This window comes from Pygocentrus nattereri, chromosome 5 (assembly GCF_015220715.1).
Source record: "Pygocentrus nattereri isolate fPygNat1 chromosome 5, fPygNat1.pri, whole genome shotgun sequence".
Taxonomy (NCBI): domain Eukaryota; kingdom Metazoa; phylum Chordata; class Actinopteri; order Characiformes; family Serrasalmidae; genus Pygocentrus; species Pygocentrus nattereri.
In genome coordinates, this window is record NC_051215.1 from 1,672,012 (window position 1) to 1,689,378 (window position 17,367).

General features: G+C 46.6%; 2 protein-coding genes across 2 annotated transcripts in view; one reads left to right on the forward strand and one right to left on the reverse strand.

Moving 5' to 3' along the window:
* Positions 1-1,063: 1,063 nt before the first annotated feature.
* six4a (SIX homeobox 4a) lies at positions 1,064-7,278 on the reverse strand. The gene is made up of 3 exons (XM_017688194.1): positions 6,110-7,278; positions 3,009-3,643; positions 1,064-1,771 (listed from the first exon to the last, which is right to left on the reverse strand). The coding sequence occupies exons 1-3, from the start codon at positions 7,276-7,278 to the stop codon at positions 1,386-1,388; spliced, it is 2,190 nt and encodes a 729-aa protein (XP_017543683.1). The 3' UTR covers positions 1,064-1,385.
* Positions 7,279-8,682: 1,404 nt separating this feature from the next.
* mnat1 (MNAT1 component of CDK activating kinase) overlaps positions 8,683-17,367 on the forward strand; it is a 22,426-nt gene continuing 13,741 nt past the window's right edge. Inside the window, exons 1-5 of the mRNA XM_017688196.2 lie at positions 8,683-8,901; positions 13,221-13,373; positions 14,289-14,362; positions 14,600-14,703; positions 17,214-17,354. Of these exons, the coding sequence (XP_017543685.1) occupies positions 8,813-8,901; positions 13,221-13,373; positions 14,289-14,362; positions 14,600-14,703; positions 17,214-17,354 (561 nt within the window). The 5' untranslated portion in view covers positions 8,683-8,812. The remainder of the gene's footprint in view (positions 8,902-13,220; positions 13,374-14,288; positions 14,363-14,599; positions 14,704-17,213; positions 17,355-17,367) is intronic.

The window sequence follows — 17,367 nt, forward strand, 5'->3', positions numbered from 1 at the left end:
GGGACACTCCTCCATCCATAGAAAAATACTGACTGGGAATGGGACACTCTGGAGCAGCCAAGCATGATCCTAAGGTCTCCATGCCCAATGCCAAGCGTGGGCTATTGGGCTGTATAGCAGTGGAACTGTGTTCTCTGGAGTGATGGCGCTCCATCCTTTGGGATGAATTGGAGTGATCCAGAACTGACCATCCAACATTAGTGCCTGACCTCACTAATGCTCAATCAAATCCTCACAGCTATGTTCCAACATCTAGTGTGAAGCCTTCCCAGAAGAGTAGAGGCTGTTACAGCAGCACAGACTCACTATTAACACCTTCATTTCAGAAGACACGCTGGATCAGCGGGGGTCTCCTGACTTTTGGACATATAAGGCCAGATTTACTGAGGAGTGCTCAAAACCGCACGCTTCGATTTCCTGTGACGTCATAAAGGTTTTAAAATGCAGGAACTGCGTAAACTGCGTTAGGTTGTCACTTAGTCTGCATAAAATGTACATTTCTGAAATCATATTCCATCAAAAAGGTGTAAAACAGCGTGCAGCAGGCATTTGATGGGCATGTCTGAGGCGCCACCCAATCAGCATGACCTGCTGTCGGGATAAAACCTCGTATCTCCATTTTTGTTGTTTGCCAATTTTTGACATAATTTGAAAATACCTGTTGCTCTTTACATCGTGTGTAAATTTCATGATGAACGGACTAAAAGAAACGGCCCAAAATGACTTGGAAAGACGTCCGGTTCCATTGACTTACATTAAAAATGAAGTATGTTTTTTCCTTCTCCTGTAAAGTGACCATTTTGGAGATACGAGGTTTTGTTCTGATACAAAGCCAAAGAACGCACACAATAGATTCCTCTACAAATAAACAGCTGAAGACATGAAAAGACATGTTGGTCAAAAAGTATTTTATTGTGAAGTTTTTTTTTAATAGAATAAGCTAATTTACATTTTTTAAACTTATCGTGTGGGTAATTTTATGCAGATCTCCACAACAACACTTTCTGTTATGCCTTTGAAAACATTATGATATAATTATGTAAATGTTTATATATTAGCGTCATTCATGTAATTTAGACCCATTTCATCAGGCTCCGCACATTCGTTGAAAAGGACGCCGAGAACGAAACATAACAGAGTGTCTAAACGCGCCGCTGTTTACTTTTAAATAAGCGCTTTGCTGTGCTAAAGCCTGCTCAGTGGCGCCCTCTTGCGCACGTGCGAAGTGACTGCACACACGTTACATTGCAGTGCATTTGCGCCACTTCAAAACATTTGGCCCACTGTGTGTTTGAATCAAGTAAATTCAATGCATTTACATTTTTCGTGCATAAAAGTATCAAAAACTAAAATAAACCAACAATGTGAAACAGCTGAGACTCAGGTCAGAGGTCAGTCAGGTTCTGATCCGTGTGGACAGGCTGCAGATGTGCCAGGTGTTTTCCTTCTGTCCTCGACTGCCTGTATTCTGATACAGAGCACAGGTAGTCCATGATGGGGTTGTGACATCTGACCAGCGTTAGGTCCACCTGTGTGAGGAGCGGTGTGCTGACGTGCTCGGAGTGTAAATGTAAAGGTGTGTGTCTGTAGCTCAGGTGTGTGTGTCGATGATCCGGGTTACTCTCGCTCTCTGCCGCCTCCTGTTTGATAGGGGTCAGTGCTGGAGTGTTGTCCAGGCTGTAGAGAGCCATGCTGGACTGCAGAGGGGTCAGGCTGACCTGGGAGTTAGCCACAGGGGTGCTAGTGGCGACGCTTACCAATGGTGCTGGAGCTAGAAGAGAGAACAGAGCGATAATAATAAGGGATGCACTGATATGGACAGATATTCTGAGAATTTCTTTACTTTACGGTAAAAACAGCCATTAAGTATATAAATGTGTGTGTTTTTAGATACGTTGGCTGCACAAGGAAGGAGGTCCCAAACCTGGAGTTAAATAAACTGATTAAAAGCTACAGAGCAAATGTTCCTCCTAACAACCACCTGGAAGAGCTGGTCGACCCCAAAACTGCCCCCATCAGATAAACAGCACTGAAAGCTTTGATCTCTGAGAGAGAGGAGAACATCAAGCTGCTTCAGATCTGAAAACATCCACAGGTGTTTCTGTCCATCCTTCCACTGTGAGAAGACCACTCAGCACTGTGGGTCTGAAAGGACGTGTAGCTCATCAGGAAGAACCTCACTGAGAAAAGGAGCTGAACCAAGAAGCTGAACGATGGACTGAGCACCCCGAGTCCAGACCTCAACGCCACTGAATGGGTTTGGTACTTCAGAAAATCATCAACCAGCTTGTCAGACTGAGCTTTGGAGGCGTGTCTGCAGGTTCTTTGAGGAGCTGAAATTGAGGCTCCTGAGAAGAACGGAAGCTGGAATGAAGGGAGAGAGACTCACTGACTGGACAGCTGAGAGTAGATTTAGTTGGTGAGGCTTCTGTGTGATTTTCTAAGTTCTAACTCTTGAAATATGAGGAAGTCTGGATATTAACCCTCTGGGTTAAACTCTCCTCTGAAGCTTCTTCATAGAAGAGGATCCTCATCTGTTTCATATCTAAACGCTCCGTTATCTTCATCACTACTTTCCAAACCCGCTGCAGCAGCTTTGGCAGCTGGAAACTCCCTGACGCCGTTTCACACGAGTCTCCGATGTGGACCGAATGAAGAACGAAGGGTTTCCGGCGTGACGGTCAGTACTTATGATCTCCTGAGTGTCCGTCGGTCAGTTTCACACAGAATGTAGACGGATACATGAATCCAGCAGGTCCACACAGGGCGAGGCAGATGATGTGTATCTCAGCCCCTCTTCATAGGCTCATAACTCCGGATGTGAGTCGCGTATGATCTCGTGATGAGATGGAATGGAAAGGGCAGCTCTATGAATTCAGGAAGTGTTTAAACTGGATTTCTGTGCTGGCTCATCACAAAGATACAGAAACAGAGAATTTTATGAGTGACTGGACCCCAGAGGGTGAAGCTTCAGAGTGGACAGTGATGTCTTTGTACACACATCTCACCTCTTGTTGTTGGAGCAGGGGAGGACAATGAAGGAGACTCAAGAGAAGTAAGGCCAAACATCAAGGCTTCATCACTTCCTCCAACATTTCTAGGCTCAGGCACCAGGCCGTAGCTTTCAGACTGGATCTTCTCTGATAATGACACTGGACTGTGGGTTAATCCTGAGCCTGGAGCCTCATTCTGGGCCACCAGGCCCAAATTTACCCCTTTTAATTTCAGTTCAGGTCCTTTCATGCAGTTTTGGAAGCTGGCGTATGGCAGCACACCTTCAGCTTTGTCTTCTGATCCATTCACGTCTTCCTCAACCACCTTATCTGCTTCAGCGCTGTCTGTTAGAAACCTCTGGACAGGCCCATAAGCCATAGACTGAAGCTCAAGGTGCAGTCCACTGTCGAGGTTCAGTGGAGACTGGATGTAGGTGGAGAGTTCGCTGTGGTTGATGGCCTCATGATGGTTGGCATTACTGAAGATGAGTTCTGTAAAAGATTCTGGGCTGTTCCTGCCCCCCAGTGGCTGGAGGATGACCTCTGTGACCTGGTGATTTTCTGTCCCATCCATAGAGCCTGAGAGAGGAGAGAGATCCTCCAGACCTTTCCTGCCCTCATCTTCACTGGTGGGGTTACCGTCAGACTCACTGAAAGAGAGAAAGAGAGACTGAGACTGAAAAACCAAACTACTCAACAGTAAACCACCACACATACAAAGGTTAAAGCTGCGCTCTGTAAGCAAGGCAATTTGGCGACCTCTCTGGTGGAAATGTGTAATTGCATGCAACGTGCAAAACATTTTGTAGCATGGGTTGCACTTCGGCCCCCTTCCCCATGCAGATGAATCTGATGCTCGAAGGAGAATTCAAAGAGAACTGTCTAAACCCGGTGAAGCGACGTGTCTTCTGAGGACGTGAGTGAATTATCTACTACTGTGATCATAAATTCATCACTATGATGTTGATTCTGAGGTCATTTGAGGCCTAAGCATCGAGCCGGACCCTCTTTTTGAGCCTGTTTGTGTGACGTTAATACGCAGAGATGTTCAACGTGGTGTGAAAAATGATTATTTCAGGCTTTACAGTGTTTGCTGTTTAAACATGCTCAATTTTTTCCTCACTCAGTAATGGGGCAGTCATGGGCTGGAGGTTAGGGAACCGGTTTGATCCCCTGAGCAGACAGTATGTGACTGGAGTGCCCTTGAGCAAGACACCTGACCCCCAACTGCTCCCTGGGTGCTGTGGATAGGGCTGCCCACTCTCAGAAAAAAAGGTATAAAACTGTCACTGGGGTGGGACCCTCAGGGGTCCATCTCAGCACCTTCAGTCAGGGAACATAACTGAACTATAATCCACTGAGATGATCTGTTCTAAGCTGGACTGACTCCACACACCCCGCCTCGCCTCGCCTCCAGGCTTTTACTCTACTGCTCTGGTTTAAAACATTCGGTTATGAAAAGGAACAAATACCAACTTTTCGCCTGGAGAACCTGATTTAAGCTCCACAATCAGACCTTAGAACCACTGTAGAACCTCTGAGGGACTGTTTACACTGACTGGACCTCAATGAATGAGAAACGTACCTGAACAGAACCTTCATTTCTGACAGTGTGGGCAGGTGTGCTCACTGCCCCCTAGTGTGTGTATACACTAGTGTACATGTATGTGGGTGTTCCACTGCAGGGATGGGTCAAAATGTGGAGGAAGCACAGCTGGCCAGCGGTTCTGAAATCTAATGACACTTCTCTCAGTTTTTCTTACACTGTGCAGCAGGTAAAATGATTATTTTGAGTTTTTTTCTATAGTATTAGGAACTCTAACATGGCAGGCAAAATTAATGCTTCCGGTAGTAAACAAAACTTTTCCAAAGCTGAAACAATTTGCACAAATCGGATCCAGTACCCCAGATTCACCCATCGGCTACGGGAGCCACCACTGCCGCGCACTGAACTGACCTCATGAGTCGGACCTCATCAAAACACCCCAAACAAACCAGCAGGCTCTGTCCGGTGTCACTGGCTGAGCTGCTTCGGCAGCTGGGATTCCAGGCGTTTTCACACCAGAGCTCTTTTCCAAAGCGTGTGTGGGTCTGCGTGTCTGGGTCGTGTGACGTGACCGCTTTGACTCATCATGTCTCTAATAATAGAATAATAACAGAATAATAAAAAGCAGCAAACAGCTGAAGCTAAATGATGCTTCTTCAGATGAGCGGCTGCATTCTGCTGCTGTAAAAGTGATCTTGAGCTTCTGAAAGGTGCTATATGCGCACTGTGTGTGGTCTGTTTGTGTGTGTTACTGCACATCACACACATCACACGCACATCACACACACACATTTCACACACGCACACACATCACACACACACGCACACACTTCTCACATGCATGCACATGCACACACACACACACACACACACACACATAGGGTGGTGCAAAACACTTTGAAAAACACCTTTCGCCAAACTAAACGGGCTGTAAGAAGCTTTACAGACCGGCTGGAACAAAACAACATTAATACTGATCTGGAGAAACTGACCAAACTGAGCTGAACCTGATATTGGGTCAGTTTTATGGCTCAGTCTGATCTTCAGAAGGCGGGGCTTACAGCAGACTGAGCAGCGAGTGGGCGGAGCTCGTTACTCTGACGTAGCAACGAGCTGCTCGTTAAGGAGCTCTAATTAGGAGGAAGGAACTGAACATTAAAACATATTAAAGCCGCGTTCACGGCCAGTTTATTCATTTCTTACTGTATTTATTTAACTGCTGTATTAAAGCAGCAGAGCACTCGAGGAGGGAGTTATCACCAATAACATCACGGCTGGGATGATCTACGGACACCAGATCACAGCCGGGATGGTATTCCGCGATAACGCCCTCCCTCTCGGGATCTACTGCTTCATTGAAAAATACCTGCCCAGTTTGGATTTGATGCCAACAACACGTTCCCAAAGAGGTGGGACGGCGTGTCTACAGCTGAGATTCAGGGGTTGAGGGGTTGGGGGGTTGGGGGGGTGGGGGGTGGGGGTGGGCTGGAAGGTAGGTGTGGCCGCCCTGTGTGGTGCTGCGTGTGCGTGATGGTGTAATGGTGTGATGCGCGCTCGCGCGTGTGTTCACCTGGTGCCGCGCGCCTCTCTGGGTTTCCGCTCTCTCTGTCTTCTGTTCTTGAACCAGTTGCTCACCTGCGTCTCGCTCAGCCCCGTTCTCCCGGCCAGCTCCCGCTTCTCGCGCGCGCTCGGGTACCGGTTGCGCGCGAACGCCTCCCTGAGCGCGCGCCTGCTCTTCTCGCGGAAGCAGTAGAGCGTGCGCTCCCCGTCCCAGATGGTGCGCGGCGGCGGGAACTTCCTGCGCACGCGGAACCGGTCCACGGCGCCCAGCGGGCGGCCGCGCGCGCTCTCTGCCTCACTGTAGCGCGCGCGGAACCACAGGTCCTGCAGCGCGCGGTGGCTCGCGGCGCTGAAGCTGTGGCGCTCCAGCAGCGCGTAGAGCTCGCGGTAGCGCGCCTGATGGAACGCAACGAGCGCGCGCGCTCTCAGCACGCTCTCGGGCGCGCGGGGCTGGAGGTCCAGCGGGAGCGCGCACAGAAAACTCGCCAGGCGCGACGTGCGGCCGCTTTGGAGCAGCGCCTCGCACACGCACGCGACCTGCTCTGGCGAGAGAGAGGCGAGCAGCGAGGCCGGGAAGGGGGCGCGAGACTCTTGCCCCTGGTGTAGCTGCTGTTGCACCTCCTGCCCTTGTTGTTGTACCTGTTGTTCTTGCTGTTGCCCCTCCTGCCACGGTAGCCCCTCCTGGTTCCCCTGTTGCCATAGATACTGCTGTTGCTCTTCTTGCCCCTGACTTTGCCCTTGTTGCCCCTGTTGTTGCCTCTTCTGGTCTTGTTGATGCCCCTGCTGCCCCTCCTGTTGCCTCCCTTTAGCTTTTGCCCCTGTTGTTGCCTGTGTGTTCTTTCCAGTTGCTTCAGTTGTCCTTGTTGTCCCTACCCCTGCTAATAGCTCAGATGCCCCTGTTGCCCCTGCTGTCTTTAATGTAGCCTCAATTGCATTTGATACCTCATTTGTTGCTGCTGTTGTTACTGCTGCCCCTGGTGATAGTCCAGATGCCCCTGCGGCCCTTGCTCTTGCCCGTGTGGTCCTTGCTGTTGCCCCAACTGCCTTTATTGCCCCTCCTGATGCCCCAGTTGTTGCTGCTGCCTCTGCAGATGCCCCCGTGCTCCTCACTGTTGTCTCGTCTGTTGCTGTCTGTTGCCCCTGCTGCCTTTTCTGCCCCTGCTGTTGCCCTGGCTGCATCCCGCCTGATGCTGGGGGGGTAAATACTGATCAGGTTTCGGCTCGTGTTTCCTCGCGCTTCTCCACTCTCCCACTTTTACTGGGCGGGGGCGGGGCCACGGGGTCCGGGATCAAGTACAAGCACGCGATTGGCTAAAGGTGAGGGGGGGGGGGGTACACACACACACACACACACACACACACACACACACACACACACAAACCACTTCAAAGTGCAGCTCACCTGCGCCAGGTGAGTAAGTGAAAGGTGACAGGACACAAAAGCTCAAATACGTTTTGTATTTATTAATTTATTCATTTATATCGATCGTTTATTAATTATAACACAATTAGATGCTTAATTGCTGCTTATAAACCGGTCAGGCATAACACTCTGACCGCCTCCTTGTCCATCTGTTTCTCTGATACTCTGTTACCCTGTTCTTCAGTGGTCAGGACCCCCATGGACCCTCACAGAGCAGGTACTGTTTGGGTGGTGGGTCATTCTCAGCACTGCAGTAACACTGACGTGGTGGTGGTGTGTTAGTGTGTGTTGTGCTGGTCTGAGTGGATCAGACACAGCAGTGCTGCTGGAGTTTTTAAACACCTCAGTGTCGCTGCTGGACTGAGAATAGTCCACCAACCAAAAATATCCAGCCAACAGCGTCCTGTGGGCAGCGCCCTGTGACCCCTGATGAAGGACTAGAGGATGACCAACACACTCTGTGCAGCAGCAGATGAGCTGTCGCCTCTGACTTTACATCTACAAGGTGGACCGACAAGGTTGGAGTGTCTAATAGAGTGGACAGTGAGTGGACACGGTGTATAAAAACTCCAGCAGTACTGCTGTGTCTGATCCACTCGTACCAGCACAACACACACTAACACACCACCACCACGTCAGTGTTACTGCAGTGCTGAGAATGACCCACCACTCAAACAGTACCTGCTCTGTGAGGGTCCATGGGGGTCCTGACCACTGAAGAACAGGGTAACAGAGTATCAGAGAAACAGATGGACTACAGTCTGTAACTGTAGAACTACAGAGTGCAGCTATACAGTCAGTGGAGCTGATAAAGTGCACAGTGTAGAAAAAGGAAAACCATATATGCATTTATAATTATATTTCAGCTGCATTAGTCGTAGTTAATAGCACGTGTGCGGTAATGAAATAACTCATATTTATAAACTGGTATAAAATAAAAACAACAGGAGATCCTCAGCGGGAACGACTGGCACTCAAACTGTTTCCCGGAAGATTTGGGCTGTTACACCCACCGTCGAGCTGTCCGCGAGGGGGAGTCCCGCCCCTTCTCCGCAGCTATTGGTTACTAGTTCACACTCACAAACAAGCAGCCAATCCTAGTGAAGAAGCTGCGGTGTGAATAGCCAATCAGAGCCTGCGGTGGGCGGCACAAGCCTGAAAACGGGTGTGAAGTAAACAGCGTTTGCGGTCTCCACCCGCTATGAAACACGAAATAACGTCTTAATAACGCGAATATTTGCCGAAATAACATTATTTCTTGATCATAACATCGACAATAACCCGTGAGTTATGGATGATCAGGGCTGTCCGAGGTGCAAGACGACAAAATACCGAAATCCGTCCCTGAAACTGATGGTGAACGTCTGTGGCCATACACTGTGAGTATGGAGCTGCTAAGCTAAGCTAACTGTGTTTACTTCTATTTAAGGGTTCTTTAGTAAAGGTAGTGGTTTTATCTAGAACCGTCCGTCCTATATGGAACCGTTTGCATGTTTAAATGGTTCCTTGCGTGGTGAAATCGTTCTTCAGATTCATGGAGAATTTGGCGCATGTGGTTCTAGATGGGTTAGAACCTTTTTGAAAATGGTTCTGTATAGGACCAAAAAGGGTTCTTCTGTTGTTATAGACACTGTAACAGTAGAACAATGCTTGCTGGCGCGATATAGAACCAATTTCAAAAATTCTCCATCAATGTGAAGAAGCATTTCATCATGCAGAGAACCTTTGGTTCTAAACAGAACCATTTGCTTAACTTTACTGAAGAACCCTTGAAAAAAGACCATCTTTTTGCAGAGTGTACTCAAGTTTATCTGAGAGCCAAAAAATCTCTCACCTTGGAGCTTCAGCATTTTATTTTAGACCAAAAGGTTCCAGAAAGAGAACAACAGAACCGAACAAACTTCAGGGCCTGTACGGGATGGAGTACGGAGTTCTACTGCAGCTCCTGTAGGCTTCAGGAACTTTGTTGCCTCAGATTTTCTTGCTACTCAACAGGGCATTTCGGTCTGATCTTCTGTTCTTGGGGCAGTCTAGCACACTTTCAGGGGAACTCCACCAATTTGTCAAATTTTCTTCATAATCAAACGATTAAGATGTAAACAGAGCAGTTCAGAGCGGTTTGGTGTGAAACTCTCTGTTCTAGATAAACGTACCAAGTCAGAGCTGCTCACAGTGGAGGTGATAGGAACCAGACGTCCCTCTAAAAGCTCCTACAGAAAGTTCCTACATGAACTGGTTCTGAATTCACTGCCTGATGACTGAGACGCTGTTTTATGAGAGTTTAGAGAACTTCAACTCCATTCATGGTGGAGGGAGACATGCAGGGCGCTGTGCGGCAAAATAGTCCCCAAAGAAAACTCATTATTCCAGATTTTCCACTATTTTCCATCATCAACATTCCATATAAGCTCAGAAGACTCGTGTAGGTTCTCTGGTGGTTCTGGATGGTAAATAAAGTGTCTATATCTGTGTTGTAGTCATGGCGACGCCTGGTTCCCATCACCACCACTGTAAATACATCATATATAAAACCATATACAACACATTCTCCATCAGTCTGAAGAACCATTTCACCATGCAGAGAACCTTTCAACCATGCGAATCCTTCTTTGAGTGTTAATGGTTCTATGTTGAGCCGTTATCTTTACTAAAGAACCCTTAAAGAACCATCCTTTTTAAGAGTGTATTCAGACCCGAACAGTTAACCATACCGGAGGGTTCGATTTGGGACGCAGCCTGTTTAGTGCGGTCATCCCCTCATCGTCCTTGGCCCGTAGAGGACGAAGGGGTTTCTGCTGACCGTGCTGACTGAGAGAGGACAGATCACCGCTGACCATTTATTACAGCCTGTGGACGTTTGGCTGGACGTGCGCCAAAGCGCTCTCTGTTTCTCTGTGTCTCCCTGCGTACCGTCAGTCCGCCCTGCGTCCTGATTTACAGCTCACATATGAAACGTCGTACTCAAAACGATATTTCAGCCATAAATCAAATGTGGACAGTTTCTCCCTGGAGCTCAGAAGATCAGCTGGGACTGAAATTTACTTCTGTAGTTCTACCACTGGAGCTACGAGGCCAAAGTACACGCTACTGCCAAAAGTATTCGGTCGTCTGGCTTCACACACATATGAACTTGAGTGACGTCCCGTTCTTAATCCATAGGGTTTAAAATGATGTCGGCCCACCCTTTGCTGCTATAATTCTGCTGGGAAGGCTTTCCACAAGGGTTAGGAGTGTGTTTATGGGAATTTCTGACCGTTCTTCCAGAAGAGCATTTGTGAGGTCAGACACTGATGTTGGACGAGAAGGCCTGGCTCACAGTCTCCACTCTAATTCATCCCAAAGGTGTTCTATGGGGTTGAGGTCAGGACTCTGTGCAGGCCAGTCAAGTTCTTCCACACCAAACTGGCTCATCCACGACTTTACGCACTGGTGTTCAGGCATGTTGGAGCAGGAAGGGGCCGTCCTCAAACTGTTCTCACAAAGTTGGGAGCGTGAAATTGTCCAGAATCTCTTGGTGCTGAAGCTTTAAGAGTTCCTTTCACTGGAACTAAGCGGCCGAGCCCAACTCCTGAAAACCAACCCCACACCATGATCCCCCCTCCACCAAACTTGGTGATGTAAGGCTTGGATGCAGCTGCTCGGCCATGGAAACCCATTCCATGAAGCTCTCTACGCTGTTCTTGACCTGATCTGAAGGCCACATGAAGTTTGGAGGTCTGTAGTGATTGACTCTGCAGAAAGTTGGTGACCTCTGTGCTCTATGCCCCTCAGTATCCGCTGACCGCTCTGTCATTTTACGTGGCCGACCACTTCGTGGCTGAGTTGCTGCCGTTCCCAGTCGCTTCCACTTTGTTATAATCCCACTGACAGTTGACTGTGGAATGTTTAGTAGTGGGGAAATTTCACGACTGGACTTGCTGCACAGGTGGCGTCCGATCATGGTACCACGCTGGAATTCACTGAGCTCCTGAGAGCGACCCATTCTTTCACTAATGTCTGTAGAAGCAGTCTGCAGGCCGAGGGGCTCGGCTTCATACACCTGTGGCTATGGAAGTGACTGGAACACCTGAAATATATTGTAGCTTTCAAGCAATTAGAGATTAAACTGCCTGGTGCTACCAGCAACCCTAAATCATCACACACCTCAAACACAAGTGGAAGAATAATGTCTGAACAGAAGGTTAAAGGTTAAAATTTGCACTTTACTCAAATTTTAAGGCTGACTTTATAGCTCATGTTAAGGCTGAAGTTAAGGCGGCTGTAGAAGAGTTTCAGAGAGAGCGAGAACAGAGGAACCTCCCATACAGACACTTAGAGATACACAAGGAGGATGAGAGAGAGAGATGGGCTGAGAGACATAGCAAAAGAGAGGGAGGGAGAAAAGAAGAGAAGTACAGAAAGGCATAAGAGAGAGAAAAGACAGGAGAGAGAGAAAAGAGGAGAAATGAAATGGAGAAGATAGAGGAGGAAAGAGAGAGAGAAGACCAAGAGCAAAGATGAGAAGAAGAAAGAGGCTGAGTTGAGAGAACAGAGAGAGGGAGAAGAAAGCGGTAAAAAGACAGGGAGAGTGAGAGAGAAGACGGAGAGAGAAAGAGGAGGAGAAATAAAGAAAGGGGGGAAAGAGAGAAGGAGAGAAGGCGGAGAGAAAAGAAGAGGGTAAGAGAGGCTGTGGGTGTTTCATCTCTGACCTGAGGCGTCATCGTCTCGTGTGAACTATTGGAGACCAGCACTCAGATCAGCGCGTGTGTTTAATCCATTAAGGTCTGAGTTTGGGAAGTTCTGGAAATCCTGAGTGTTTCTGCTGGAAAAGCTGAACGGAAAAACCCGTCTGCCAGTAAATTTACACAACAGCATTGATTCATTTTAAAAACTGAAGCTGTAGCGTTTTTCTGCTTCCTGAGGTTCATATTAGATTTAAGGTCCTAATATTTTTACATACCTGCATCTATATAACACATTCAGGATATATATCCTATATATATATAGGAGGTCGCCGGAGATGAAGATGCTGAGATTTTCGTTGGGAGTGACAAGGCTGGACAAGATTAGAAATGAGCAGATCAGAGGGACGGTGAAGGTGGAGCAGTTTGGAGATAAAGCCAGAGAGGCCAGGTTGAGATGGTTTGGACATGTGTTGAGGAGGAATAGTGGATATATTGGGCAAAGAATGTTGGAGATGGAGCTGCCGGGTAGACGGAGAAGAGGTAGACCTCAGAGAAGGTTTATGGATGTAGTGAAGGTGGACATGGAGATGGTTGGTGTGAAAGTAGAGGAGGCAGTGGATAGGGCAAGATGGAGGCAGATGATCCGCTGTGGCGACCCCTAAAGGGAGCAGCCGAAAGAAGATGATTCAGGATATATATCGCTGTTGTCGGAAGAAAACCTCTTATCTCCGTTTTTGACGTTTTTCAGTTTTTGCCATAATGTGAAAACGCCTGTTACTCTTTACATTGTGTGTAAATTTCATGCTGAATGGACCAAAAGAAATGACCCAGAATGACTTGGAAAGACGTCTGGTTCCATTGACTTACACTAAAAGCAAAGTAGGTTTTTTCCTTCTCCTGTAAATTTACCATTTTGGAGATACAAGGTTTTCTTCCGACAGCAGCGATATGTTACTATATATAGATACGTGTACCACACATATGAGACAGATGTGTGACCCCCCCCCCCGTCCTGCTTTGTCTGTGTTTTGCAGATGTGAGAACTGTGTGGAGATGCTGTTCGTGCGGGGGTCCGGTAACTGTGTCCAGTGCGACACGCCCCTCCGAAAGAGTAACTTCCGTCTGCAGCTGTTCGAGGACCCTGCGATAGATAAGGAGGTGGAGATCCGCAAGAAAGTTCTAAAAATGTGAGTGACGCTTATTATTTATAGATATTCTTTGCATTTCACTCTTTACGATCATCGTCCACGTTATTCTAAAGGCTGTTACACACCGAACGCAACGTGGGAAAAGATGTAAATCAAAATTTTACAGTTTTCCGTATCGAAACTAGACCTGGGGGGGGCTGTCTAAGCCAGGGGTCAGGACCCAAATGTTACACTGCAAAAAATGGGATCTTGTCAAGTAAAATGATCTTAAATCAAGTCAATATATATGTAGTATTTCTCTTGAGACTGTTAAGCTTAATTTAAGATTATTTACTACAATGTAATACAGCTAGTAGCTAACGAAAAGGCAAAGAGAGAGATTTAAGACAAACATTGATCATTTGGAGACGAACAGACTCAAGTCTCGTCTTCTCATCTTCTCATTCGCCAGCTTCTCGTTCAAATATTCCCGTTCCACCTTAAATGGTGCAGCAGTTACATTTTGGCACCGCAGGCACCATTTAAGGTGGAACAGGAATGTTCGAACAAGAAAAGCTGGCGAACGAGAAACGACTTCAGCCTTGTAAAAAGTCAAACTTTGAGAGACATTTTACGATAAACTGCTCCACTTTTGTGGAAAAGTTTCCTGCTGGAGATGCGAGAAATGCAGCTATAGCTGAACTAAAGCTTAAAGCAGAGCAAAGCGAGTTTGTGTTTTTATTAATATTATATTTTTTAGCCTTTACTACTACATTAGAGATCAAGACACGCACAACAAAATACTGATATTGTGGTTATATTACTTTTTATTGCAGTTAGTATGTAATGGTGTCACTTGCTGGTACCATTTGTAAAATACTTTGATCCGATTGCAGTAATTCAGTGCATCAGTGGGATTAGATTACTTTGCTGTTCATACAGTCGGTAATATTCACCTCTCTTTCTCTCTCTCAGTTATAATAAAAGAGATTTTGACTTCCCCAGTCTCAGAGAATACAACGACTACCTGGAGCAGGTGGAAGAAATTGGTAAGACACCGTTGTTCATGCACAGAGAACGGACTCGGTTTATATCACAATACCTACATTTAGAGTCAGTTAGAGCCTCTGCTAACTTAATGTGACCGAATTTGTCATGATAGTGTTAAATATTGTCGTATTGAACGTCCCTCATTGGATGCTGATCACATTTTGTTCTGTCATGTCAGAACCTGCTCATGAAAGCAGCCAGTGGCAGAATCAGCATCCGTGTTTGTGTGTTTTCAGTGTATAACCTGACGAACAATGTGGACGTGGAGAGCACAAAGCAGATGATGGAGCACTACCAGAGAGAGAACCGAGACATCATACAGAGGAACAAAGCCAAACTGGTCAGTACGTGGGTGTGCCTCTTCTCTGACTCGCTCTTTAGTTCAGTGCATTCTTATAATGTCTGAAAATGCAACGCAATAAAGCTGAACTTAAAATGACTGGAACTGGGACATGCTAGCTTTATGAGAGTTCATCACAGGCCAGATTTACCCAGTCAACAACCCTCCTCTTCTCCCAGATGGAGATCAGCCAAGATATGTTGGGCGCCTGATGTTGTTTCTTAGGTTTTAGCACTGGCAAATGTACCTAGTAAGTAAGGGAAGCTTGTAGGCCACCAGTTAGCACTGTATAAATATTGCCCACTTGCTTTAAGCCATGAGGATCTCTGATGGACTCAGGTCCAGTCCCATTTCTTCTTTTCACCCCTACCCCTTGTTTTAGTGTCTCCTTGTTCCTGAGCTACAGGGCAGTGGTTGAGATCTTCCCTCTAATAAAAGAGCATCACTTCATTATCAGCTACCAGCGCCGCTCTGTAGGCGACCCTGCCCGTCTGCAGGGACAGCAGAGGAGGGGAAAGTTCAGCTCCTCACTGCTGGGCTTTAGTTACATTTAGGGATCATACGCCTTCAAAGAAGGGGGCAGTTATTTATTATCACCCCCCTAATTCTTCAGTGATATGAAGCTGAAGTCTGAGATTCACCAACTTATCATTCAATTATTTCCGTTCCACCTTAAAGGGCAGCGGTTCTGATGTCTGAGGCGCCAGAATGTAACCGCTGCACAGTTTAAGGTGGAACGGGAAAGTTAGCTAGTTAACCGCCGAGACATCAGCACACTACTGGCGCTTATTGTGCTTGTTATGAAGAAAAGGACCAAAATAAACTTGAAACGGCTTTAAATTAAGATAAAACGCTGGTTATTTTAATATGTAACAGAGAAAATTCTCACAATTGTGGGTTTCTGTGGTCTCTTGTTCTCCGTCTCGCCGGTTTTTTCTGTTTTTCTCGTATCTCTCTGTTTGGATTCTCTGAAAAGCCTCCGTTTGGAGGCTCATGTAGCCCCAACACCCCTCATGTTCACCCCACCCCTCTATCTCAACAAGAATCGGGACGCCCACCCCCTAGACGTGAACGCACAGGATGGAGCAGTAGGGGCGTGGGGTGAAATGGGATTGGACCTTGATTGTGTGTTTTCTGACACTGTATAACTTGCTGTTATCTATAGACGTGGTACATTACATAGTTAAAAACTGTAGCAGGCGACTTTTTATAGCACTGAAGTCCACGTTCATAGATAACAGAGTGTCAAACAGTGTCACAAACCCAGCTCTGGTCAGGAACTGAGTATCTGAGTAAATGTAATTAGTTTCTGTACTTTAGTATTTTTGGTGTATCTGTACTGAAGTTTCTCCGTTCTGGACTTTCTCCTTTCACTCCACTACATTTCAGAGTCTAATATCCGACTTTTTCCTCCTACATTTTGAGAAATCTGTCGTTCCTTTTGGTTTCTGTGTGTATAAAAACGTAACATGTCAAAACGAAAGAAGCGCAAAGCCAGAGCACCAATCAGGGCCCAGCGGTCACTTTGTTTAGAGCTGGTTTTGACCTGTTGGTCATACCGACCCAGTGCAGCACGCGGTTCAACGTCAGCGCAGCAGCGTAAAACTTTGGGAGAGTCTGTTCAACATAAATGATGAACTAACCTAACTTTGTGTAAATAGAGCTCAATATAGAAATATGTCCACATATGCAGTCGAGACTGACGCGGCTTTTTTCTGAATTTCTACAAACACCATTTCATTTTATAGTAAATGAGTTTGGGCTGGTTTATGTTTATGAACAGACGCCTACAGATCAACATAGTAAAGGAGCTCATCTGTGATCCTGAGTTTAAAGCCAGTTTTTATTCAACTTAAACTTGGAACTAAGTTGTAAATAAATCTGAAACTGAAACTTTGCTTGTGTGTAAAAAGTGATTTCAGAGCCACTCGGTTCTCCCTGATGGAAACTGTTTACCTTCAGTGTTTTGTGCTTCTGATCATTTTAATAGACGTCAGCGTCACTAATTAATGACGTTCTATTAAAAGACTGGTTTACCAAGAGAGACGCTGGAGGACTTTCACCTGAAATGAGTTCATGAAGCCAGTCTGGTTATAAAAATGATAACAGGACATCAGAGCCAGAATTACTCTTTTAGTACTTTTACTTTATACTTAAGTACATTTGAAGGGAAATACTTTAGTACTTTTACTCAAGTGGAGGTCTAAAGGGAGGAACTTCTACTTTTACTGGAGTACATGATTTGTGTACTTCGTCCACCTCTGCACAAACCACATGATGAAGTCTTTTAGAGTTTACTGAACAAGTCCGCATGCTTAGATGTGAGTGTGTGATGATTTATGCATGCAGTTAGCACCATGCAAATTGGTGGAGTAGTCTTGGCTGTCTTGGCTGATCGACTGCATTTGGTTTAAAGGGGAGGGAAACTGTAAATTTGACTTTCTGCCAAACTATGGCTTATTGACTGTGGTTTACCATCTCTCTCTCTCTCTCTCTCTCTCTCTCTGTAGACCCGCGAGCAGGAGGAGCTGGAGGAGCTTTTGTTACTGGAGCAGCAGGACTCGCAGCAGCGGAGGCTGGAGACGCTGCAGGAGGAGAAGAGACAGCTGCAGGCCAAACGGAAGAGCAAGCAAGCCTTACTGGACGAGCTGGTAAATGTTTTAC

Excerpts from the sequence above, each read along its gene's own strand:
- six4a (XM_017688194.1), bottom strand. The coding sequence starts at position 7,278 with ATGCAGCCAGGGCAACAGCAGGGGCAGAAAAGGCAGCAGGGGCAACAG. Across the intron at positions 3,644-6,109 it reads AGAGAGGCGCGCGGCACCAG|TGAGTCTGACGGTAACCCCA; the intron begins GTGAACACACGC and ends TCTCTCTTTCAG. Across the intron at positions 1,772-3,008 it reads CCCTGCTCCAACAACAAGAG|CTCCAGCACCATTGGTAAGC; the intron begins GTGAGATGTGTG and ends TCTCTCTTCTAG.